Genomic DNA, 25,710 nt, shown 5'->3' with positions numbered 1-25,710 from the left:
TTACCAGCTGAGCCACCAGGGCAGCCCCAATGCAGAAGGGGGCTTGAAAGGACAAAGGGCTCAGAATCTGACACTCTTGTGGTTGAGGTGAATGCCTTGGCTGTATTCACTTATTTATTTTTATTTTTTGGCTGCACCTCGTGGCTTTCGGGATCTTAGTTCCCCGATTCCTCAGGCCCCGGGCAATGGATACGCAGCGTTCTAGCCACTGGACCTCCAGGGAATCCCCTCCTTTTTGGCTGTATTTGATGCGTCATTTCTCTGGTCACTCCCCTTATGGTTCACCTTTGGGTAAAGTTTACAGGCACACCTTGGAGACACGTAGGGCTCAGTTGCAGACCACTCTGAGAAAGCAAATGTCAAAACACAGCAGGCCACGTGAATGTTTTGCTTTCCCTGTGCATGTGAGGTTACGTGTACACTCAAGCGTGCTGTGTGCAGTAGCATCGTAGCTGAGAAAGGTGCATACCTTAGTCTGAAAGTTCTTTACGGTTAAAAACCGCTAACTGCCATCTGAGCCTTCCATGAGTTGTAACCCTTGTGGGGTACAGGGTCTTGCCTCCGTGATGCTGCTGACGGATCGGGGTGGGGGGTGCTGAAGGCGGGGTGTCGCAATTTCTTAAAATAAGATGACACTGAAGTTTGCCGCATCAGTCGACTCTTCTTCCAGGAATGCTGTCTCTGTAGCTCGCGGTGAAATTTGATAGCGCTTAACCCACAGCAGGCCTTTCAGAGCCGCCTCTGCTCGTGAGCCGCACTTGTATCGTCTTCTCGTCCTCACTTCGGCCGTCTCCGCGGCATCTTCCCCACGACTCGATTCCGTCCAAGAAGCCGCTCTCTTTACCTATCCACGAGGAGCGGCTCCTCCTCAGTCAGCATTCTATCATGAGAGCCAGCCCCCAGAGACCCCAGAGCTGAGGACGACAGGCCCAAGCCTGGGGGTGTGCCCGGGGCTTCACAGGCAGAACCTGAGGCCACGAGGGTTCCCTGGTGGCCGAGACGCCCCCTCTGCCAGCACAGAAGGCGGCCCTGGCAGCCAGGAGCCTGCAGCGCCCCGAGACGGTGGCGGCGGCTCAGCCAGAGGCCGGAGGGGCCCTGTCCTTCTGCGGATGCTCTGTCTCCGACGACCCCGGCGACCCGCCAGCCCCTTCACGAGGCTGACGGCGCCATCTCCTCTCCCTCGCACTCTGTCCTCAGGGTTGAAGACCTTCTTCTCCCATCACTGCTATGAAGGCACAGTGTCCTTCCTGCCAGCTCAGCACACGGTGGGCTCCCCGAGGGACCGGAAACCCTGCCGGGCGGGGTAAGCGTCTTGTATGCATGCTTCTGTTCAGATGATGAGACGGAAGCAGGACCAGCTGGGGTTGTGAGTGGGGCGGTCCTTGCAGTGTAAGATGGGGGGTGCCGTTCATCATGTCCAGCGGCCAGGGTCCCCCAAACCCTAAAGGGGTCCCCCACACCCTGAGCTCTGAGCCGCTGACTCGCTTGTCACCTACTGGACCAAACGGCCGCCGTGTTACCTGTCATGCGAAGGGAGCAAGGGCTCTGGAGGGTCCACGGCGGGCGTTGCAGCTGGTTTCTGCTCCCGCCGGTGGCCCCCCGCCCAACTGCGGGCCGAGCTCACCCCTCCCCTGAACCGATACAGGGCCCCCAAGGGATGCGCCTGGCTTTTTGTAACTTCCATAAATTTCCGAGAAGGATATGTTGCCCGTATAATTTCTAAGAGTCAATCTGATTTTGAGAGCTCAAATTAACGTGCAAGGGGAGTATTTTTAAGTGAAGCCTCCGAGGCTGCACGCCAGCTGCGCGGGAGGGGCTGGTGGGCCCTGCTGTGCGCGCGTCACCGACCCGGCGCTGCTGCCGCAGGTGCCCCGTGTGCAGGCAGAGCAGGCAGCAGCTGGAGGAGGAGCAGAAGCGGTCGCTGTACGGCCTGGACGGCACAGGTAAGGTGCCCGGGCCCGGGGCCCTCCTCCCTCTCTGCGGACCACCCGCTCCTCGGTTCCTCCAGGCCGAGCGCCCTGGCCTTTGCCGGACCTTGGGGAAGGGCCCCTCTCACCGCGTCCCTCTGAGTTACTCCACGCCTGTCTCCAGAATGCTCTGGGACTGGGGGTTCAGCGAGTGGCCTCGCCGAGGCCTTGGATGAAAGTCATGGGCGATTTGTGGATGCCGAGATTTGTCTCATGTCATTTCCATACATCACACAGTACTTTCCTCATTTGATTTTTTTTCCCCCGCAACCATCTAAAAATGTAAAACTCAGTCTTAACTCACAGGCCACACACACTCAGGTGGCAGGCCAGATCTGGCGACCCCTGCCCTAGATGGTGGTCCCAGAGCCCCCCATCCCAGCCCTGGGGAGCTGCCCCTCGGGAGGTGACTGCGGGCGGGCTGTCTCTGTGCCGATGCCGAGGGGTAGGAAGCCCACCCCCACCTGCCGGGTCCCAGTTTAACATGGCGTGAGACTGTTGGATGGTATCACCGACTCAATGGACATGAGTTTGAGTAAGCTCCGGGAGTTGGTATGGACAGGGAGGCCTGGCATGCTGCAGTCCATAGGGTTGCAAAGAGTCAGACACGACTGAGCGACTGAACTGTGATGCTTCCTCCCGCTTCAGAGGAGGTGGAGGAGTGGAAGGTCCTCTGCGGGCAGTTCCTGGCCATCAACGCCACCAACATGTCCTGCGCCTGTCCCCGGAGCCCCCAAGGCCTCTCCCCGGCCGCCCACCTGGGGGACGGCTCCTCCGACCTCATCCTCATCCGGAAGTGCTCCCGGTTCAACTTCCTGCGCTTTCTGGTCAGGCACACCAACCAGGGCGACCAGGTGAGGGTCCCGCGGCCTCCACGCCGCCTGCGCCAGCGCGTCCTCCACCCGGGCGGCCCCTCGGGGGATCGCTGTGCGTGCGAGGGGCCGCAGCAGACTCCTCTGCCTGCCATTCACCCACTGTGAACTCGGCCATGCTTCCTCCGTATAAAGCCTCACGTATAAGCCTTGGCTCTGGACACCAGGCGACGCGAATGTCTCCACATGCTCCCCTGTTGTTTCTCTTCCTGTTTACAGACAGGACAGGCCGATGCAGCGCCGTTTTCTGCTGCTCTCGCAGCCCACTTATGGCACAGTCTTCCAGCTCCTGGAAGGGGTTCTGCTGAGACCCTTAGTCACAGTCATGCGTGCAGTGACGCGGGGTGGGAGGATCCCGAGTCTAACGCTATCCAGACAGGCGCAACTCTTGATCGGTCTCAGGTTGTGGTGAAGTTCATGGCTGTTAAGTTTTTTCTAAGATCTGGTCCAAGAGTGTTTCCCTGTGGCTTTTAAAGTACCGCTTGTTAAAAAGGTAAAGAACGGTACAAGTCGCTGCTGGGAACTACGGGATTCTTTAAAGTGTCACGCAGTGTAGGTGAGACTGGGTTTTAAGCGTGGTGGTGACCATTTCTCATGTCCCCACGCTGTGGGGGGCCCCCCGGGAGGCCCCCGACGGTGGTCATGCCCCCAGCGCAGCGCCGCTGAGCGCGCGTTCCTGTCTGGCTGTCTCTCGCTAGTTTGACTTCACCTTCGTGGAGGTCTATCGCGTCAAGAAGTTCCAGTTTGTGTCGAAGCCCGCGGAGGAGGAGGACAGCAGTGTGCTGGGCCGCGGGAAGAAGCGGCTGGGACCGCTGTGCAGCGAGCACCCCACCTCCTGCTGCTGCCGCTCCTCCAGCAGCAGCTGGAACTGCGACGGGGAGGTGCTCAGCAGCCCGGCCATCGAGGTCAGGTGAGCGGAGGCGGCGCCCTACAGCCTGGGGTGTGAGAGCCCACCGTGAACGCACGGGTGTGCCCCAGGGGCTCTGGGAGCCTGGCGCCCTACAGCCTGGCGTGTGGCAGCCCGCTGTGAACGCACGGGCGTGCCCGGGACGGTCCCCGGAGACGCCCTTGTCTCAGTGCTGGGAGGATGCTGGGGGTGGAAGCCCCTCCGTTTCACTTTCTCTGCCACACCCTGCACGATGTTCCCTCTCGTCTCCTAACGACTTAAACAAACTCCCTGTGTGGGCGCTTTCGGAGCCCTGGGTCCACTGACTCCACCAGGACGTGCTCCGGCCCGAGGAACCCACGGCCAAGCTAAGGTCCAGGGTGCCAGGCCTGCCCCTCCAGCCCCAAATCCATTAGGCCTGTTGTATTTGGGCTTGGGAATCTGCAGTCTGGTTATGTGTATTACATAACCAGGCGAAATCTAAGTGCCAAGGAAGATTTTTTTTTTTAAATATAAGTGCCGAAAAAGGTTTTTTCTCCATGGAAGGACATAAACGCATTCTTTTTTTTTTTTTTTAATGGCTGTTGATGGAGGTTGGAGAAGGCAATGGCACCCCACTCTAGTACTCTTGCCTGGAAAATCCCATGGGCAGAGGAGCCTGGTGGGCTGCAGTCCATGGGGTCGCTAAGAGTCGGACACAACTGAGCGACTTCACTTTCACTTTTCACTTTCATGCATTGGAGAAGGAAATGGAAACCCACTCCAGTGTTCTTGCCTGGAGAATCCCGGGGACGGGGAGCCTGGTGGGCTGCCGTCTACGGGGTCACACAGAGTCGGACACGACTGAAGCGACTTAGCAGCAGCAGCAGCTGATGGAGGTGTGGGTGTTAAGCGTGCGAAGTTGCTTTAGTCGTGTCCGACTTTTTGTGACCCCGTGGACTGTGGCCCGCCAGGCTCCTCTGTCCATGGGGAGTCTCCAGGCAAGAATGTTGGAGTGGGTTGCCATTTCCTCCTCCAGGGGATCCCTCCCACCCAGGGATGGAACCTGTATCTCTTACGTCTCCTGCACTGGCAGGCGGGTTCTTTACCACTAGCTCCACCTGGGAAGCCCCTGAGAGATTGAGGGGAGCTGTTTAATTCTAGAAGGATTCTTTCCATCCTGTTACAAACGTCCTTAGGATCTTGAGAGAAAAGTGAAAGTGTTAGTCGCTCAGTCGTGTCCGACTCTTTGCGACACCTTGGACTGTAGCCCGCCAGGCTCCTCTGTCCATGGAATTTCCCAGGCAAGAACACTGGAGTGGGTTGCCATTTCCTTCTCCAGGGGATCTTCCCAGAAGAACTCAGGTCTCCTGCATTGCGGGCAGATTCTTTACTGTCTGGGCCAGCAGGGAAGCCTACTTGAAGCAAACCACACTGGGCCCTCGTTGACCATCGTGAGTGGGTCACATGAGGAAGGTGGCCACAAGCAGGCACGTAGCCCCACCCCCGCAGCGTGGAAGGACAGCTGGGGGCACATCGCCCACGTTTCGGGGCACATCTCCCACGTTTCGGCTGTGCGTCCTCGCTTATCACCCCGCTGTAGATGGCTTCTCAGGCAACCAGCCACTGACCCCAGCCGGGCCTCTCTACCCTTGGCGTCCAAGCAAAGCCATGGGCAGGGGCAGGCTCTCCAGCCTCCCCGAGGCCCGGCCTGCTTGTCCCTGCTCTTGCAGCCGGGGTGCAGCCAGCATGGCAGTGACCGCGCATGTCGCATCTCAGGGCAGGAGGGCTCCAAGGTCCCAAGAAAGCCCATCCCGCGGTCCCGTGTGCGGGGCTCCGCTTTCAGTCGACTCATTTCACAAGTTCAGGAAATGCAAGTATTTTTAGTGCCGGCTTAGGAACGGTTCACAGTTAGGAAAGGTTCTCTCGTGAAATAGATCCTGTGCATCTTGATAGATATTACGGTGCCTGGAACAGCGCGTCACTTCAGGGGTTTTTATGACCCAGCATCTCTGAGGCGTGTGTGACGTCATTCATGACATGGGGAGGAGGCCCTGCCGGGGTTGGGGGTGGGCCCAGGAGCCCCGGCAGACCTCCAAGCCCCAGGCTCACATGCTGTGCTTGCGGTGGAAGGTGGGGCCCCTTGCCTCCCGGACTGCATCTCCTGACGCTCAGAGTGCTCCTCGTGGGACCCGCCCCACGGCCCCGACGGCTCGGTTCTGATGAGTGGACCCAGGCGGGGAGGGAGCTGGCCTGTGGGGCTGTCCCTCTGCTCACGGGTGGGTCTGCACAGTCCTGGATTTCCGCTTGGCCGTCACAGCCCTTTGCCAACTCAAGTCTCTCGGGGGTGTCAGGACATTTCTCTGAGCCCCTGACCCGACCCTGGTGACTGAGGCCTGCCTCACCCCCGGGCCAGGGTTCGGGGTCTCAGTGTGACCCTCTGTCTCTGCAGGGTCCATTGCCAGCTGGTCCGGCTCTTCGCACGAGGAATCGAAGAAAGCCCCAAGCAGGAGTCCCGCGGCTGAGCGCCGGCCGTGGGAACCGTGTCTCAGACAATGACGACAGACCAATTATGTTGCGATACATTCAAATTTAGAAATTTATTTTTGATAGTTGAATATTGATTTTAGAAAAATAGCGTTTCTGTCAGCAGTTTTGTGGAACATTTGGCATTTCCGGTTCTGTGTGCATCTGTGGGCTGCATTTCACCTGTCTCAGCCCGGCAGTGGCCCGTGCAGGCTGGGGAGTGCCGGCCCCTGAGATTGCAGCCGCGCTGACGGCCCGCCCGTGGCTCTAACGCAGCAACTCGGGCGGCGCGTTGCACCGCAGGCGTCCGTGGGGTCCCTGGGCTGCTCGGCAGGACCTGCCCTGCAGCGCTGGTGGTCAGCCCCTGCTGAGGAGCGGTTCGCTTTGTAGCACTTACCTCGTCCCTCGCAAGTAGAGCAGCGCATCTGGACCCTTCCTGTCTCGCGCGTCTACAAGGCAGCGGTGTCCCAGTCTGCCTCGGGGGCAGCCTGGTCCAGCGAGCGGGAGGGACTCCCCGGGCTGCACTCCTGCAACAGCAGCACTTCTAGACGATCCGGCGGGAGGACAGGTCAGGCGCCTTGGAAACCAGCCGCTCGTGGCGCCCTGGCGAGTGTCTCAGCGCTTAGACGCCGCGAGTGCTCTCCCCACGGCGGGGGCTGCTGTGCCCGGGCTCGGTGGCCCGACGGGAGGCAGCCCGTGAACTTCGGACCGAGCGCCCCACCGCCCTGGGGAGAGGGTCCCACGTGCTGGGGTGCCCTTCCCGCAGCCCCGTCTGTACACGTGATCCAGGCCCATGCCTTTGTTGTCTTCACACTTCCTTCCACGTATTTATTGCAAGGTGCGTCCTGTAAACCCGAAGAGCGTACAGTGTCCTCGCTGGCCGTGTTTTCCTTTGTTTGCTGCGCAAGTGCGGGCCCCACCCCGGACCGGGAGGGGGGCGCCTGGCCTGGCCCCGTTTCATCTGTTTGTGCCTCTGTGCGTGGACGACGCATCTGCAGCAGCTTTATCTGAAACCTAAGAGGATGCTGCCCCATTTGGACTTGTGAAAAGGGAGCTCGACTGTTACAAGAGGCAGTTTGAGGGCCGCCGGCCACCACACAGGGTCCGGCGGTCACCCTCGCTTCTAACAGATGTCCTTCATTCTCAGAACTCGTGTATGTTGCATGTCCTGTCTCATTCCCACCCAGGGCAGCTTCGACAGGAGTTTTTCAGGAGACCGTGTTTCTACAGGGTCCCCAAGAGGGTCTCCATGGTCTTGATCGTCCCTGCGAAACGTCAATCACTGGTCTGCCCCGAAACCCATTGCCGTTGCTAGAAACACAGTCTAGGCCGAGAGTAAGCATGTTCTGTTCGAGAAGGAACCCCCCACCCCCACCCCTGTAATGCCACGTGGTCCCCAGTGGCCTTGGCCATATTCACCAACCGCTTGCTGACCTTCAAAACCGCAGATTCTGGAACTGTCCCCGGGGGTCATGTGACTGTCTGAGCCCCCACCCCCACCCCAGGCGCTGCGGACGACCCCACCCCAAGACCAGAGTACCTTCCTGACCTTCCCACGAGCCAGGACTCTGGTGGAGCAACCACAGCCTAAACTCCAGGATTTTAAGGAAAAATCGGAACTGATGGCTGGATGGGGAGGACCCTGTGCCCGGTGGTGCTGCGGTTCCTTGTTCCCGGTTATGCGCAGGCCAGGGCGGCCGGCGTGCCAGCCCCTCGGCGCCAGCTGCCTCTGCCCTCACAGCGGCCCCGTGGAACTGGCAGTGGCAACGGAAAGGGGCTTAACTTCCTTTCTAATCTTGCTGGCTTCAAGGTTAGAAGATGGCGAATTTGCTCTGATATGTTTGAGAAGACAAATAAAGTTGTTACTTTGGGCAGAATGTGGCTTTTTTTTTTTCCTCTTACAAATTCCTGTTGTCTTTCAAAGCAGAGTATTTTTTTGTGTGAAAACACGTACAATGTAAAGAAAGTGAGCAATGGTGAGCCCACCACCCATGCCAAGGAATTGGTCTTCACCCCCAGGCTCCTCCCCGTGTGCCCTTGCAGACCGAGCCTCCCCTGCCCCCACGGAGGAGGGAACTATGGTTTTAAAACTGGAGCGAATCGCTTGCTTCACCCACGTGAGGGGATCAGAACACAGCACCCCACGTGCGCCACTTGGGCATGAGGGTGTTCTGAGCAGGTGACAGTGAAGCAGCAGGGAATGCAGACAGAGCTGCCTGCCCCTCCCACGTCTGCCTGGAGGCACACGCGCTCCCGATGTGCGGGTGAGCCCCCCTGCCCCCGGGGGCCACCCGTGTCCCTGGAGACAGAGTCAGCTCTGAGCTGACAGACCAACCTGAGTAATAAAACCACCCTTCCGTTCTGTTTGCCAGCCCCTTTCCCTTGTGGCTCAGCTGGTAAAGAATCCGCCTGCAATGCAGGAGACCTGGGTTCAATCCCTGGGATGGGAAGATCCCCTGGAGAAGGGGAAGGCTCCCCACTCCAGTATTCTGACCTGGAGAATCCCAGGGACTGTATAGTCCATGGAGTTGCACAGAGGCAGACATGACCAAGCGACTTTCACTCTGGTCCATTAGTTTCCCCGCAAATAAAATTCCTCAGTATGTTCACCCAAGAAGCCCAAGCTCCCTTTTATCTTGTCACTTGACAAATTTATTGCCCTTTATTAAAACGGCATATAAAACCCTGACTCTGACCACCTCTTTGGGTCAGACTCTTTTTCTACAACGGCCTCCAGGAACAAAAAAATACGTAAATATTAGCATTAAATAAAAACTCTATGCCTTTTCTCCTAACTTGCCTTTTGTTGATTTAACTTGCAGACTCCAGTAACTGAACATAAGAGGGTAGAAGAAAGGTTTTTCTCCTTCCCCCATGTGTTTATCTTGAGAGAGTGTAGTTTCGCAGGTTTTGCTCTTTACATGAAGTGGTCCTACTGTGTCATTTTCTGCAGCTTGTCTCATTTAGGGGGTATTAAAACGTTTTCATCATGAAACGGAATTTTCCAGTCTATTAACATTGCATGTGTTTTCCTTTACATCAGTCCTCATCATGTCATAGAGCTTTAGAATTTTTCCACATTTCTCAATTTTATTTGGATTTGTTCTTAAAAACATCGTTATTGTGAGGCTACTCTCCTTTAAGTAGAAATGCAGTTGTTTTTTGAGTGGGATTATATCCAAAAAGGTTGCCTCATTTATCTGCAGGCCTGGGGGCTGTCTGTAGTCACAGATACTGGAACGTTTGTCTTCCTTCACGACCTTGTTGGTGGGATGCCAGCCCTTGACAGTGGAGGACGCTGGGTTCACAAGAGGAAGGGGCTGGGCTTCCTGTCCCAGTGGTTTTGGGGCAGATCTCAGCGAGCCGGACACTAGGGCCTCCCTCGGATCACGGACCACAGCTGCCGGTCCCAGACACCCCTGCAGTCCTCAGGGTCCCTCACACCTCACTCGAGTCTCTGTTTCAGCAAATACCTTTGGAATCAGCTTTGCCAGTTGGTTACCGTGGGGAGAACCGGACCAGACTGAGTTCTTGGTTCACCATAAGCACCCCGCTTTGGTCAGTGTGTGGCCTGCTTATTTACCTGTCCGTCAGTCGTAAAATCCACTCCCCGAACGCTATGTTGTAAACAGCACCCGTGGAGAGAGCCCCAGTTCAAGAACAAGAACATTCATTTCATTCCCTCTGTGCGCCCGTCTCCCCCTTCTGTCCCCCAGACCCCCCTGCCCCGCACCGCCGGGCCCCCAGCACGGTCACTGCACGGCCCCAGTGGCTGCAGAAGCCAGGCAGGTTCCTGCATCCGTGTCCAGTGTTGGCGAGTGGCCCAGCAGAACCACACGCGCTACCAAGGACCCCTCTGCCCAGGGCCCCTCGGCCTCCCACCTCAGCCTCAGCGTGGTGGGGGCTGCAAGCAGCACCCGGCCCCAGATGCTCACGGTCCCCCGGAGGCCAGGCCTGAGCCCCCCCCTCCAGGGTGTGTGCCAGCCCCTGGACACCCCTCCCCGCCGGCCACCACCCATCACTGGCTTCCTTCTTCTGGAAGCCGGCCTCTGCCTCCCTATTCCCAGCCTGTCCGTGTGCATAGCCCCCCGCCCTGCCCCCACGGCCCACTCCTGGGGGACCCACCTCGCCCCTCGGCCTTGACGCCAAAACCCCACTGCCCTCCAGCGCTGCTGGCCACGGGACCCTGCCAGGAAAGCCACCCCACACCCTCCCCCACTGTGAGCACAACACGTTCCAGGTTTATTTAAATAAAAATTTATAATTTATACAAGACTTTTTTCTTTAAACAAGGTTTTTTTTTTTAAAAAAAAAAGTTACAGGAGGGTTTTTTTTCAATTAGTTCTTCATACAGTACAGTCCTTTTGTAGAACAAAAGTTACTGGTAAGGAGCATTTACAGAATGAAAATAGACTCAAGCTTCAGACATAAAAAACGTTAACATTCATTCTAGTTCCGTGATCAGTCGCAGAAATTAAACATTTGCCCAGATTTACACGATTCAGTAAAAACGACACGGGCTCTTGCCGACAGGGCATCTGCCCAGGCCGGCGCCCTCCCGGCAGAGGCCCCGGGCTTCCAAGCAGGGCCCGCCGCGGCCCCCGGCGGCCGCCCCCAGCACATGGTCAGTTTTCATCTCCCTTTCTCCTCGGAAGGGACTCAAACCAAGCCACGTGGCTCTGAAGATAGCAAGTCCGCTCCCCTGCAGGGCCCCTGCCCCAGGCTTGGGGACACACGCTGACCACACAGTGGCCCCAGCGAGGGCGTCCGGCAGCACTCCCGGATGTCGCCCCCGCAGTCACCCTGGGCCCAGTCCAGGGCCCACCCTGCCTGCCTCGGGCCCGGAGGGGGCCCCACTGGCTGTGGACCCTCCCCCAGCCCGAGACTCGCTCCACCTGTGCTGACCAGGGGCCAAAGCCCAGGCTGAGGGTGGACTCCACCTGCGTCCGTTCAAGGTCGACCTGCAGAATCAAAAGATCCCAGCGCCGGGGGGAATGGGAGCCGGGCTGGCCCCGCCCTTACGGTCCAGACCGGGGCGTGTGCTTCGGGAGCTGGTGGGGGAGGCTCCCCATGGGGCGGGGGGACCCCTCTAGGGATGTGACCTGAGTGAGGCCACCGCGTCACTCACCCGACCAGCAAATTAGGAGCAAAGGTAAAAATCACATCTGAAAAATGATACAAAAATAAGAAAAACAGCTTGCTCTCTGTAAAAAATATAATCTTCTGTTTCTTCAAAAAACAACGATCCCAGTGACACCGGGGGGTGCGGGACAAGCTGAAGGCCGGCGGGCCCGTTGTTGGAAGTGCGCTGAGCAGCTCGGCACGTCCATCCCCGAGGTCTCGGGCCAGTCCCGACACCTCGCCGGCTTCTGACGCCAGGCCTGCGAGGACCCCGCTCCCCTCCATCTGGGGGCACCGGGGTGCGGGCCGGCCTCCGGGCTCTGCTCTGTGCTGCCGCCAACGCCGAGCAGGCTCAGCACCTCTCAGCCCACCTGGGGGTGCCTGGGGCACCCCTATCCTTCCTGCTCCAGCCCATGAGCCCCTCACCCAGCCGGCCCTGCAGCCTGGAAGCCGGCACGAGCCCCGAAGCTCGGAGCCCCCCGAGCGGCTGTCGTCCTTGGCCTCTCCGCATCCCCGAGGCCAATCGCGGGCCCCCGAGAGGCTGGCCGGCATCGTGCTCCCAACATGCGTGCTGGGGCCTCCTTGAAGGGCCGGCCCGTTCACGGAGGCTGGCAGGGACCCCTCACCCGGCGCGGACGTCCCTCTCCACGGGGAGGCCCTGCGCGCTCCTCCTATGGCTTTGCTGCAGAAGAGCTGCTGGTGCCCGGGACCCGGGCTGGGCGGTCTCTGCCCCGCGGGGACCGAGGGGGCCCGGCCGTGCCTGGCGGCGGGTCCCATGTGGTGTCGTCCTTCCCGGTGGCCCCCGCGTCCACGGGACGAGCCCCCGAGAGCCCTGACCCCTGCACAAAGGGATCTACACAACGCAGGGTCAACACAAGGGAACCACGCATCTGGGGGGGTTATTGCAAAAGATCATGAGGATGTCCAATTTTTTTTTTTCCACTACCAAACTGTTGAGAAAAAGAAAAAGAAAACCTTCCAGAGGAGTCCAGGAGCCAGCACTAGCTGTCAGCGCCGGCGGCTGCCGCGGACGTGATCTTCATGTACTGGCTGAAGATGGTCTCGAACGCCTCGTCTCTGTGCACCATGGCGCCGAACACCAGCGGCTGGCGGGAGGGAGCAAACAGGCGCAGGCGGGAGTCCACGCAGGCCAGGGACTCGTGGGACCGGGCCACGCGGGCAGCCCCCACCCCCGGCCCACGCCCACCTCCGGGCCCGGCCAGCGCCTTTACCTTCTGGGTGGACGGCGTGGACACGGCTATCCCCATGCCCGACCCCGGCAGGACAGAGAGGACCTTGTACTGAAAGCAGACAGCAGGCGCGTCACCTTGGGGCTCTCCTGGGGTCAGGGCCACCCTCCTCGCACCCCAGGACCTTCTCCTCCATGGAGCCCCGGACGGCGAGACCCCCATGGCCTGGGCCTCGCCAGCCAGAGAGCACAGGCGGATCGTGTGCCTGCACAGATGCCACCCAGAAGCACAGCCCGACGGTCCACACAGCCCCCCGTGCTTCGCTCTAACCGACCCTGCTACCAGGGTGGCTCCCTGCTTCACGACCCCACAGCCGCCCGCTCCTGAGATGGGGGGTGGCACCCACCTTCTGGATGTCTGTGATGTCCATCAGCTTGATGACTTTGTTCCTCTTGGAAGAGCCGGACTTGGAGCTTTCGAAGCACAGATAACTATGGGGGGTCAGGGGAGTGGACAGAGCCCAGCACGTGAACCGGGGGCCACGCCAGCAGCCGACCCGCAGCCCCGACACGGGGCTCCCTCACCGACTGAGACACGCCGGCTTCCTGCAAACGGTTTCGCTTTTACAGAGTCCTATGGCTTCTTGAGTCTAAAGCCCAGCGCTCCCACCAAACCCCACTCACGGTCCCGCAACGAGGCCCGCGGGGCGCCCTGCGGGAGACGTGTACACCCGAGGCCCAGGGTCCGCCTGGCCAGAAGCTCCAGCAGCGGCGGGGGGGTTAGGGAGGTGTGGTCCTCGGCAGAGTGTGGGGGACGAGGTGGTCAGGGGGCCCCCCAGGCTGAGACCAGGGCCTCCTCTCCAGCCCCCACCCCCACGGGGCAGCTGGGCTGCCTCGTCCCAAAGGGGGATGAACAAGGAGCCTGCCGGCCACCCTCAGGGCCCAGGCCGGGGAGGGGGGCTCCTGCCACATGACGAGTGCAGCAGACCAGGGCACCCCGGTTACAGCATGTTGGACTCCAGGGCCAGGGCCCAGTGGCTCTGGGTGGCTCTGGGCAGATGCTGGACCGGGGGGATGCCTGCTCAGACCCCGGCCGCCCCCGGGGGTCGTGCCCGCCTGCACCCCACTCACGGCTCACTCACTTCTCCGTCACGTACAGGATCCCGTTCCTGATGTAGTCGGTGGGCATCTTCCGGTCCCGGTTTATCAAGCAGCACCGCCAGCCGTTCTCACACACTGACGGGGACAAAGCCGGACAGGACTTGGCCGAGACGCTCCCCCCGGAGACGCCCGCCCCGGGCTTGCGTCGGGAGCATCAGCGCTGGCTTCTCGGGAACATCCGAGGCTCGCGCTCCACCATCGGGGGAACCTGAGGCGGCAGGGGCTGAAGCCGCTGGGAAACGGGCGCCCCTCGCACATGAGCGGGCAGGAGCGTGAAGGCAAAGCCTGGTTTAAACAGATCCAACTGGGGCCGTGGCTCTCAGAGCACACGGGTCAAGGTATAGGTCAGCAGAAAGAGGGCTTGGGAGAAGCTCAAGACTGAAGCTTTGCAAAGGTCTTCCGCCAGCCGGGGTCACACACGACAGAGGCCGCAACATCTAAGCCGCCCTGCCCACGCCTGCTTGCCTTTCTACTGCCAGACCGCCCGCCGCAGATGCGCCTGGCAGCTCCGACCTCTGACCCAGGGGGCCCTCCCCTGGCCCCCACGGCCCGTCCCTGCCTTTGGGTCCCAGCACCGGGGCGGGCGAGCCGCCAGGCCTGCCCACAGGCTCAGCATGCATGTACCTGCCAGGGGACGCTCATTCTCCGTCAGGTTGAAGATCTCATGGAAGTTGCCCTTCTTGGCACCGTGCAGGCGGCCAGTGTCCTCGTCCCTGCTCAGGCCGGCAGGCGCGCTGGACACGCAGCTCCGGGAGGAGGCCGTCTGCAGCTGCGGAGGCCCGGGTGCCTGTGAGCGCCACCCGCCGAGGGGGTGGTGCACACGGTCGCCCCCCAACCCCGGGCCCAGCTGCAGACACGGACAAGAGAGGCAGGCACACTCAGGCATGGGCACACACCCCCCAGAGGGCCCCCAGGGGACCCGGCCCTCCTCGCCGCATGAGCCCCCTACCCTGGGCAGAGCTGCCTGGCCGCGGGGGGCCCTTCTCACGATGCCCCGTCCCAGCCGCTGAGCCAAGGCTGAGCCGGCTCGTGCGGTCAGAGCAGGGCTGGCCGGAGCTCAGCCCCGGGGCAGCTCACAGCCACGCTGCGGACACCAGGCAGGCCGAGGCCCTGGCCACCGACTACTCAGACAGAGTGAACCATGGCCACGCACGGCCCCCAACCCCGGGCCGGCCGAAGCCCCGGCCACCGAGACCATCAGACAGTCAGCCACGGCCACACACGGCCCCAGGGCGGGAGGGGCGTCCCAGGGTCACTGCTCCTTGTCGCGTCCCGACAGCGGCCGGAAGGGAAAACGTGCACGGGACCAAGACAGCAGAAGGGGCAGGGGCCGCACGACACGCGGGCACGACCACCCGCTGAGGGAGCCGCGTGGATGCCCAGCAGGGTCACCCTCCACTCCGGGAAGCCCGCCTCCCGGCTCTCTGGTTAAGACGCTTAGGGAGCCTGCCTAAGGTGGGCCTCCCCCCTTGCGTCCACTTGGGTCTCTGTGACCAGAGCCCACCCACGGGTTCAGCGAGCTGTGCGCTGCACACCTGGCCTGTGAGTTCAGGCCCCCAGCGAGCCTCGCGGTCCCAGAAGCCAGGAAGCCCAGCCCACGCTTGACCCAGAGCTTCCCTCCCACAGACAGAGGCATCAAGGCATCACTGGACACTCAGACACAAGGCTGAAACCCAACGTCACCTCCTCCAGGAAGCCCTCCTGCACCTCCATGGGAGTCCCACCGAGCCCAGAATCTCCCCACTAGTCTGGGACCCCAGGAAGAGCAGCAAGGCCAGCGTGCCCTCCGCGTCCTGGCTCCGGACACAGTACCCGACGCCCACACAGCCTTCCACCAGCCTGTGAGCACTGAATGTGCCGTCTCAGCCTTGCCGCACGAGCCTCCGAGCCTCCAAGCCAGGGATCGGGAACCAGGCCCTCCCGGGACTCCAGCTTCCAGCACCCTGAACCCTCCTGCCTGGGGCCTGGGGGCCCGCCTGGCTGGGCAGGGCCTGCTCCCCAGCCAGTCTGGATGGGCAGGGGTCCTTCAGGTGGGTGGGGACCTCCCCCAACAGCCGTCCCCTGCCCAGTGCTGTCTGGCTCTGGGATAGTCACCCTGGACCTTTGGGACAGTGGAGCTGGTCATGGGGAATTTGCCCGCACAGCTGTTTCGTTTCCAGGGCCCCACGAGATCAGAGCCTTCCCAGGAGCGGGTGCGAGGCACAGTGGGGCAGGCGGGCAGGCCTCCCCAGCGGCACGTGGCCTACCCTGCGCGACACGGCGGTGCTGGAGCGTTCCTTGAGCTGGGGGTCCGTGGGGAGGCTCTTCCAGATGATGTAGGGAGTATCGTACTTGGCTCGCAGCCTCGGGCAGCGTTTGAAGATAAAATCGATGAGGAAAAACTTGATTCCGGCGTAGAGGCCTGGGGGACAAATGAGGTCCCGGCTCACCAAGACCCTGTAGCCCCACCCGAGTGGCCAGCATGCAGTCCCTGCCCTGCCTGGGGGCCCAGTGCTCCCTGGAGGGCCTCCCGGGACCCAAGTGCGGGACGGTGGTCCTGGGAGGGGGACACGCAGGGCGGGGCAGGGACCCCAGCTGAGAGGGAAGCCTTTCTGGGTGCCGTTATCTCAAGCCCAGAGGTGACTCAGGCCATACAATAAACTGTCCCTAAAAGGAGCCAACCAAACAGAACCACGAGTCACCGTCCTCCGAGGGGACGTGAGCAGGACTTTGGGGGACCCCTCCCCAGCCTGCCCGCCCCCATGCACGCGCCAAGGAAGGGCCCAGAGCCAGCTCCAGGCAGGGGATGCCTGGGCCAGGAGAGCCCAGCCCGCAGCCAGGCCTGGGGGTCGCGCCTGGGGAGGGGGTGTGACTTCCCAGGGTGGGGGTGGGGCCTGAGCTAAGCAGGTGGGCCGGGCCGGGCCGGGGCCGGGTCACTTCAGGACCCCGACCTCGGCCCTGGGGCAGTCTCTCCACGCCTGTGCCCCCCTCTCTGTCCTGCTACGACCCTCACACCGGGGGATGTCAGCATCTGCATCCCCCAGAAACTTCAGGGACGACCCCAACCATCAGAACCCCCAGCCCACAGCTCCACACCCAGCTCAGCCCAGCAAGCCAGGCTCCACAGGCCTCCACCTTCCCCACCAAGCCCCTTCCCAGCCTCCGAGGGGCCTCTCTGGGTACCCCTGTGGCCCTGCCAGGCCACCACCCAGTTCCCTCCATCTCCCTCCCCACCACCCTCGACTCTAAGCCCAGCCTTGTTCTCTTGGGAACTCAACCTACGACCAGGCGGTTTGAAATGCGGGCAGGGGCCAGTCCTGCACACTGCACACCTCGCCACTCAGGACTAAACGCTAATGCTCCCCACACTGCCCCTCCCACCTCCCTGGAGGTACTGAACAGCCCACCCGGCCACTCAGGGCAAAACTGACCCCTGCCCCACCCCAGCCCACCCTCACAAACCCTGACAGCGATGCTTTGCAAACCCACCTGGACCTGAGCACACCCCAGACGCACTTCACCCCAGGCCAGGGACGTCCATGACGTGCTCAAAACACACCTCATCATTTCGCCCCCTCCAGCCCCAGCTCGAGTCCCTACACCTGACACAGGACCTGAGGCTGCCTGTCCACAGCCCCGCCCCAACGCCAGATCCCACCCCGAGTCTTGCCTGCCCCCATCACACCCCTGTACCCTTTGACCTGTCCCCCCCAACCCCAGGAGCCCAGGAGCGCTCACAGAGAACCATGGCAGACACCCAAGTCCCACGGGCCTGGGGTCCACCAGCCCCGCCCACCAAGCCAGCAGTGGACGGGCTGGATTCGAGAAACCAAAATCTCATCTCTCTAGGTTGGATGGACTCCGTGTCTCCCAAATGCAAAGGTTTGGATGACAAGCCACTGGGGGAGGGGTGGAGGGAGGCGAGGGCACGAGCTGCCCGCCCGAGGGCTGCGGCCGGGGGGTTGGGGGGGGGGTGCATCCTGGAGGCGCATCCTGGGGGCGCAGGTGGGGGTCAGGGGGTGGGGAGGTGCGTCCTGGGGAGCAGGTGGGGGTTGGGGGGGCACATCCTGGGGGTGCAGGTGGGGGTCAGGGGGTGGGGATGCGTCCTGGGGCGCAGGTGGGGGTCGGGGGGCTGTGTCCTGGGGGCACAGGTGGGGGTCGGGGGGTGCATCCTGGGGGCACAGGTGGGGGTTGGGAGGGGCGCGTCCTGGGGGCACAAGTGGGGGTCAGGGGGTGGGGGGCACGTCCTGGGGAACAGGGCCCTGGCTCCCGCACAGGTCAGAGGGCCAGGCACCAGCAGCTCCTTACCCAGGGCCAGCCCCACCAGGCGGAATGGGAAGAAGCAGGAGGCGAGGAAGGCGGCCCACAGCGCCACGTACAGCTTCTGGGTGGTCTCAGGCTGGACCCACATGAACAGGCTGGAGGGAGAGGGCAGGCTCAGAGTGCGTGGGCAGACCCCGGCAGGGCGGGTCCCGGGCGCACGACTTACTTCTTGATCTTTTCCAGGATGTCTGCCATCTTACCAAAGAGGTTCTGTGTGAAAATGGAGCTGCAGTCACGACAGAGACCCCAGGGCTGCACGGCGACGCTGGAGACACCCAGAGGTGCCCAGAGACCACGGCCAGAGGAGCCGCGGGGCCCCGTGCTCCTGCCCAGCCATGCCCAGGCCCAAGCCCGGTGACAGGGAACACCTTGCTCAAGACGAGCGACCAGGCTCCACGCCCTCCCGGGAGCTCGCCCCGGGCGCCGGTCAGGAGGGGCTCCTCCCACTGGGACGCTGGAGTTCCGGGGGCCCCCCACCCTCGAGGCCAGCAGCAGGTACCTGGGCTTTCTGGGCGACATCCAGCACGAGCTGGAACTTCTCAGACACGGTCAGGTCTTCCTTCGGAGGCTCCTTCAGTCAAAGGAGAAAGAGAATTTCCACTGAAATTTAACAGTTCAGAGAAATTACCGACGTTAAACAGGACGAGGCCTCCCAGCCCGGGGACCGGGGTCTCTGCCGCCCCAACAGAGGGATGGGCGTCCCTGGGGGGCCCAGCCTGAGGGGGTAGCATGGGCAGCCGTTCCCGCTGACGACTCCGTGGAGCCTGAGAGACAGCAGGCAGCCCCCCACCTGACTGCTGCCCAAACAGGCTGCCTTCAGAGGGGCACCTGTGATCACAGAGGCCCCGGCCAGCCCCGACTTCACAGGCACAGGCACAAGGCCCCAGCGGGAAGGCCTGGCCTTGTCCAGCTGGCGTGAGTTCACTCAGCAAGAACCTCCCAAGGACTTCCGGGTGCCAGGGCCAAAGGGCGCAGGCCCACCTCCCCCAACCCGCCCCCCACCCGACCCACCTAAGGGGCCCTGCAGACCCACCGTGTCCTGTACCCTGCCCTGGTCCGTGCTCAACCCCCAGGGGCTGCTCAAACCCCCCACGACGCCCGTCGAGGCACCGCGGCTTTCCCCCAGCCCATGCCCGACGGTTCTGCCCCTCGGGCCAGGGTCCCCTGCGGAGCAGGTGGGCAAACTGTCTGCAGAACGCCAGGGGGCAAGCGCGCGTGTCTGCAGACCTGACGTCTGTCACGGCTGCTGCAGCCCCAGAAGAGTCAGGGCATAAATGAGTGGGTGTGACAGAAATCAATGAAACTTTATTTACAAGAGCAAGCAATGGGCCACAGGGAGCTCTGCTGACCCCGCTCTGCACGTCTGCTACTCCAGCCCATGCATCACCCACCTCCCTCCTGGGGACGGGGGTGGGGAGCACCTCCTGGGGCCCCCCTCACTGCCTCCCCTCTAAGACACGTCCCCGCTGAGGCAGGGCAGGGTAGGCCAGGGCAACCTGCTTCCCATGCGGCCAAGCCCAGGCCAGTGAGGGGCGCTCGGGGCATCAGCCGGGGAGGGCCTCAGGTGGGGGTGGCCGGCCATCCGCTCTCTGACCACTGCCCGCTGGGCAGGGCTCCCTACCAGTGCCCACGCAGGCAACCCTGGGGGCCTCAGGGGACCCACACCCTCCGCACAGCCTGACCCCGTGACGGAGCCCCTCCCGGGACTTACCACCACTTCGGACACTTCGGGCACGATGCTCCACTGTATCCTCCAGCCCCTGGCGGACGGAAGACCACACACCCTTACCAGAGCATCGTCTGCAGGCGGTGGGCACCCAGGGACGACGTCGCATCACCAGCCCTGTGCTCCCAGCCAGGAGGCGTCCCCTGAAATGCTGGCCGTGGGGACAGGAGCCTCCGAAACACCGGCCATCTGCCCAGACCCACCAGGCCCCTCCTGGGCTCAAGAGCAGACGACCCGGGCCGCCCCCACCAATCCTGCCCTGGGAGCCCTCCTGGGCAGGGGACACGTGTACGAGCACCCAGAGGGGAGGGGCCTCCCAGAATAAGCCGGGCGACAGCGGCAAGGGCTTCAGGACCCACGCCAGTCTGGGCACAGAGAACCCTTCCGTAAGCATTTAAAGGTTTGCTTTTTCCCCAGGAAACACTTTCCAGTGAAGCAACCTGGGCCAGCAGAGAAGCACCTGGAAACACTGGTGTGTAAGTGAACTCCTGAACGGCTGAGAAAAAGCACGGGAGGCAGGGCCTACTCTCAGGCCTGACGTGAAACTGGGTTTCATTCACTCTCTGGGGAGACCTCGGGGCCACACAGACCCAGGAAGGCCGGCTTCCAACGCAGCCCCCCCACCCCAGCCTCGAGAGGAAAGGGGGCGCTCAGAAGGCGGGCAGGCCCTGGGCTCGAGGGTCGCTGAGTCCCGGCGCCTCTGCAGCTCCGCCAACCCCCGCACTTCGGATGTCACTGCTTGGGGGGTACTTTCCTGCCTAAAAGCGGTGCGATCAGAGGAGGGACCAGAGTCACCCCAAAGCTGGCGCCCACTGGCCGCCCACAGCAAAGAGCTGCTGGGGTTTGGTCTGCCAGCAAACCCTCCTCCAGGAGTCCAGGGACTGCAGAGAGTGCGTGTGAGTGAGCCACTCAGTCGTGTCCGACTCTTTGTGACCCCATGGACTGTGGCCCGCCAGGCTCCTCCATCCGTGGGATTCTCCAGGCAAGAACACTGGAGTGGGTTGTCATGCCCTCCTCCAGGGGATCTTCCTGACCCAGAGATCCAACCCGGGTCTCCCATGTTCGAGATAGATTCTTTTCTATCTGAGTCACCAGGAAAGCTAGAACAAGCTCCCAAAACACCAGCGTGCGACACAGGGCCGGCTGCACACGCGAGGCGGGAGCTGGGGCAGCCGTGCACACGAGACACTCAAGCACACCTACCTGGCTATGAGGTAATTGAGGGACAACCTCAGGATCGCGAGGAACAAGAACATGGGGATGGCCCAGCCGTGCCACACGGCGTTCATGTACACCTGCGGGCGTGGGAGGGACAGACGGGGCAGCCAGGTGACCGGCCAGGCTCCTCCTGGAACCCGCCTGGAAAGCCGGCCACAGGTTCAGCCCGAAACCCCTCCCTCCCCAAGAACACTGCCGTGGGGGCGTTTCTGGGCACAGGGAGCCCACGGGCCAGCCCGAGGCCACACCCAACAGCAACTCTCTAGTCCTGACGATCCCACAGAGTTGCCTGGCACAGCAGGCTGGGTCCCTCTGGGAAACCTTGGGGTGGGGTGCATGCCCCCCAACCCCAAGGGGAGGACAGCTACCCTACCCCCAGGGGGCACAACCCCCACCCCTCAGGGAGCACACCCTGCACCCCTCGGAGAGTACACATCCCACCCTGTGGGGAGCACAGTCCCCACCCATCAGGGAGCACAACCCCAAACCCCTCAGGGAGCACACCCCCCCACTCCACAGGGAGCACAGTCCCCACCCTGCCGGGAGCACATCCCCCACTCCATGGGGAGTACACACCCCCATCCCACAGGGAGCACTCACGGTGAAGGCGATGGCAGACGTGTAGACGGAATACCAGTCGGATAAGGCAGAGAGGTTCTTCACAAAGCTGGTGACGGGCTTGGCACCGCGCTCTAGGGACAAATCAGACCACACGGTCAGGCCAGCACTCACCCAGCCCTCAGACACACCTGGTGGTCCGGCTGCTGCACCAGCTAGGCAGGGGATGGGGGGACAGGGAGGGATAGGGGGCACCAAAAGGAGCCGGGCGAACTGTAGCCGTCACGGCCCCGGTGGCCAGGCCCCGGGCTGCTCTGTAGTGTCCCTGTCCTCTGCCCCGGCCACGTGTGGATGGGGTTTTGCTCCCACACCGCAGGCCCTGACAAGCATCTGGGGGAAGCACCACGTTTCGCTGGGGGTCCCAGGCCAGGAGGGAAACTCTGCTTCAGGCCCTGGGCCGGGGCAGACAGACAGACGACATGGGCCTGGGACATACCTCCCATGGCCTGAGGAAGAGGGCGGGGAAGTCTTGAAAACTGTTCTTGTGGAAGGAAACCCAGCCCAGTGCTGGGGCGGCCCCGCCCCACAAGCAGCCCAGCCCCAACAGTGCACGCACGCAGCAGAGACAGAGCAGATACTTACTAAGTCCACGCTGGGTACTTACTGAGCCTCCTCATGTTCTCGGTCAGCCTGAGAGGGATGGAGGGGAGGGGTGAGCACCAGCACCCAGGCCCCGGCCCTGCGGCGCTCCACGGACACTGGGGGAGACCCTGGGATGCAGGAGCCGCAGGCCAGGCCCCCGGGGGGCGCTCAGGGGGTGGGGCGGGCCCCGTCTCCCGCCCCGGCACCCCCTACCCCAGCCTCAGCCAGGCCTGGCCTGCTGGACCTCGTGTGGTCCCGGGGCCCACCGTCCCCACGTGGGGCCTGTCACAAAGCCCGAGTATGGCCACGGGGGGTGGGGAACACAGCTGCGCGGCCGCCCCAGGGAGGACCTTCCCTCCTGCATGGCTGTGAGCCGGGTCCCGGGGGCCCCTGGGTGGTCCCGCTGTACCCCACCACCCCGACCTCCGCCAGGGCCCCACCTCCGGGCACTGAGGGGCTCCTCGGTCTCCACGGTGCTCTCCTCGGGCTGGAACCGGAAGTCCTCCACGTACTCCCCGAACTTCTCATAGAACCACTTCTGGACCCGGGGGCACAGCCCCTGGCTCCGTCGTTCTGCAGGACGGCGGCAAGTCTCAGTGAGGGGCTCAGAGAGAACTGGGGCGGGGGGCTCGGTGGGGGGGTGCTCCCGGAGGGGCTGCTGGGGGCACGTCCAGGGCAGAACCGGGAGGGGCTCCGTGTCCTGAAGACCGCCCGGACCGCATCCACTCACGGTGCACTCCAGCCAGCCATGCGGACACTGGGGGTCCCCCGCGTTCCGAACGCCGACCCCCAGCTTGTCGGAGGCTATCCCCAGGGCAGGTGCGTCCAGGCAGGCGCTCAGCCCACTGAGGGGCCTGTGCTGACCTACCCCCAACCTGTACTGGCCACAGTGATTTGTCTGGGAAGGGGCCAGGTGGGCACTCGCCCCCAGCCACCCCGAGCCTGAGGACCAGCCAGTGCGGGCGGGTGTCAGGGGTGGTGCTCTGGTGCGGGGGGTGCAGCCCAGGAAGTGAAGCAGTCTCTGCCTTTGGAAAGCCACCCCATCAGAAAACCAGCCCAAATCCCAGGGATGAGTCTGTCCCTTCGGGGGCGGGACGTGGAGTGGCCTGCAGGGGGCGCCATCCCCCCACAGTCAGAGGGGGACGAAGGGCGCACAGGCGGCCACGTGTCAGCTCGAAGGGACCGGGGCCTGGGGCCGACCCGAGGACAGTGCAGGGGCCACCAGACCACGGCCATCAGCGTGGACCTTGGCTTAAGGGTGGGCTGTGGGGGCGGGGGGCCGTGGAAAGACCCCGCCCCCGTGCACCTGTGCGGGAGGCCCATCAACCGCCACGCACTGCGAGGGTCTTGTAGGGAGGGGGTCCCCTGCGCTCCTGGCCTGGAACCTGGGCCTCTGGTCATGAACCGTGAGGACCCAAGGAGACTATGACCCACGGGACACCCAGCCAGCCTGGCGCCACGTCCAGCACCGGGGCCCTGGGGAAGGGGCAGCTCCCTCTCTGAAAGGCAGGCACAGGGCCCCTGCACAGAGCAGGAGGGGGACCGGGACCCACTCTGGCCCCCGAACTCAGCCCCCACCCGGAGGTCACGTGAGAGGCTTCCCCTCTCGGATGGCAGTCTCCGCATCTTTACCCCACACAGCGCTCAACTGAGGGTCCCTCCGGGGTGGCTCTCTGAGCCCGGGCATGGCTTCCCATCAACAGTCAGCCTGCGAGGGTCCTGGGTCCGAGGCCACGCAGGCCAGGGACCGCTGCGGACCAGGCCCCTCCAGAGCCAGGCGGAAGCCCAGTTCCCTCCCACACCATCCTCTTAGTGACAGCTCCAGAAAGGGCCCAGTGTGGATGGGGACGAGGAACGCGAGCCCCGGGCGGGAAGAAACGGCACCGGAAGGTTCTGTGTCCTGACCCGGGGCGGGGGCTGCAGCCCGCCGCCCATAGCTGCCCCCAGCGCCCAGCCTCCGGGAAGGGAGACCGGCCAGGGCCATGCGGCCAGAGTGACCACATGGGGAGGAGGGCGGGGCAGGCAGAGCGGCCGCCCTGTGTCTGTGCAAAAATAAGTCCAGTTCCGATGGGACGTCTCGCACCTGGTACAGAGATCCCCCAGTGGGCAATCAGGGACCCTGACAGGAGGGGGTCCTGCGGGTAAGCAGGTGCCCCCGGGCACAGAGCCACCACCCCCAGGCCTACCTGCTCCGTTATTGACCTGGGCCTGTCCTTTCGGGGGCTGCTGAGCTGGCGCCTCCTCGGCTCTTAAATGGGATGGGGATGGGGGGGGGGAGGAAAAGCAAGATCTCTGTTAGTTCAAGACACGGCCTGAGTCCAGGCTCAGCAAAGCCACACCCAACACGCCGGTGCCCAGTCCCATCCGCCCGGCTCCTTCTGGGGTCCTGACTGCCCCACTCAGACGCGGGCTGAGGGCAGCGGGGCAAGCACAGAGCTACATCCCTGACGGGCACACAGTGTGCAAACATAGAACTCTTTCTTTCCTATTAACTTTGACTCATTTGTTTATTTACTGTTAAGCTTGGACTAACGGCTTCCCTGGTGGCTCAGAGGTTAAAGCGTCTGCCTACAATGCAGGAGACCTGGGTTCGTTCCCTGGGTCGGGAAGATCCCCTGGAGAAGGAAACGGCAACCCACTCCAGTATTCTTGCCTGGAGAATCCCATGGACAGAGGAGCCTGGTGGTCTACAGTCCATGGGGTCGAAAAGAGTTGGACACGACTCAGTGACTTAACTAACTAAGCTCGGAATAAACAACTCTTATACCAAGTACTGAGTCTTCCCTGATAGCTCAGTTGGTAAAGAATCCGCCTGCGATGCAGGATACCCTGGTTCGATTCCTAGGTGGGGAAGATCCACTGGAGAAGGGACAGACTACCCACTCCAGTATTCCTGGGCTTCCCTTGTGACTCAGCTGATAAAGAACCCGCCCGCAATGCAGGAGACCTGGGTTCTATCCCTGGGTCAGGAAGATCCCCTGGAGAAGAGAACAGCTACCCACTCCAGGATTCTGGCCTAGAGAATTCCATGGACGGTACAGTCCATGGGGTCGCCAAGAGTCAGACTGAGTGACTTTCACTTTCATACTGATTCCTGGGCCCAGTGAAAAGGTACTTATCAACACACACACTACAAGCACCATGCAAGGCCACAGGCTGAGTGACCCCTGGCCGGCAGGCTGCGCCCAGGTCCCAGCTGGGTCCGTGCTGAGCTCCCTGCCCTCGCGGTCTATCTTGCCGCACCTGACCACAGCAGTCGGCCTTGGCGCCTCCCTGGGGCTCCCGTCCACCTGCCGGCTCCCGACCACAGACCTGACTTTCAGCCACAGGCCCCGACGGTTGGGCCCCCACCTCTCAGGCAGTGCCCTGTCCCTCAGGCAGCCCACCTGCCCCTCTCGCCCGGTGGCGGGCTTCTGACTCTGCCACTTCACAGTCCAGCAGAGAGCCCAGGATGTGGGGAAACTGGCACCCCAGGCAGACCTCGGTGGGAGCGGGGGCGGGGGCTCCCCCAGGACAGACCATGGGGCCCAGAGACCCTCAGCAGGTGCACACGCTCTGCGTCC

General features: G+C 62.6%; 2 protein-coding genes across 4 annotated transcripts in view; one reads left to right on the top strand and one right to left on the bottom strand.

Moving 5' to 3' along the window:
- CERK (ceramide kinase) overlaps positions 1–8,107 on the top strand; it is a gene marked incomplete at its 5' end in the record, with an annotated part of 37,036 nt that extends 28,929 nt beyond the window's left edge. The window contains 5 exons of the mRNA XM_061419098.1: positions 1,198–1,303; positions 1,867–1,943; positions 2,616–2,821; positions 3,538–3,749; positions 6,157–8,107. Of these exons, the coding sequence (XP_061275082.1) occupies positions 1,198–1,303; positions 1,867–1,943; positions 2,616–2,821; positions 3,538–3,749; positions 6,157–6,229 (674 nt within the window). The remainder of the gene's footprint in view (positions 1–1,197; positions 1,304–1,866; positions 1,944–2,615; positions 2,822–3,537; positions 3,750–6,156) is intronic.
- Positions 8,108–10,471: 2,364 nt separating this feature from the next.
- The window catches only part of GRAMD4 (GRAM domain containing 4), a 66,451-nt gene continuing 51,212 nt past the window's right edge, over positions 10,472–25,710 (bottom strand). For all 3 annotated transcript variants that reach the window (XM_061418886.1, XM_061418888.1, XM_061418887.1), the window contains exons 5-19: positions 24,334–24,395; positions 22,588–22,720; positions 22,170–22,195; positions 21,548–21,639; positions 20,933–21,024; positions 19,715–19,763; positions 18,503–18,574; positions 18,170–18,213; positions 17,989–18,098; positions 15,948–16,102; positions 14,326–14,470; positions 13,683–13,776; positions 12,948–13,032; positions 12,584–12,652; positions 10,472–12,457 (exon numbers count right to left, since the gene is read on the bottom strand). In XM_061418886.1, coding sequence (XP_061274870.1) covers positions 12,353–12,457; positions 12,584–12,652; positions 12,948–13,032; positions 13,683–13,776; positions 14,326–14,470; positions 15,948–16,102; positions 17,989–18,098; positions 18,170–18,213; positions 18,503–18,574; positions 19,715–19,763; positions 20,933–21,024; positions 21,548–21,639; positions 22,170–22,195; positions 22,588–22,720; positions 24,334–24,395 — 1,333 coding nt within the window. In that variant the 3' untranslated portion in view covers positions 10,472–12,352. The remainder of the gene's footprint in view (positions 12,458–12,583; positions 12,653–12,947; positions 13,033–13,682; positions 13,777–14,325; positions 14,471–15,947; positions 16,103–17,988; positions 18,099–18,169; positions 18,214–18,502; positions 18,575–19,714; positions 19,764–20,932; positions 21,025–21,547; positions 21,640–22,169; positions 22,196–22,587; positions 22,721–24,333; positions 24,396–25,710) is intronic.

Source organism: Bos javanicus, chromosome 5, assembly GCF_032452875.1.
Source record: "Bos javanicus breed banteng chromosome 5, ARS-OSU_banteng_1.0, whole genome shotgun sequence".
Lineage (NCBI taxonomy): Eukaryota > Metazoa > Chordata > Mammalia > Artiodactyla > Bovidae > Bos > Bos javanicus.
This window is presented reverse-complemented; position numbering and strand designations above follow the sequence as displayed.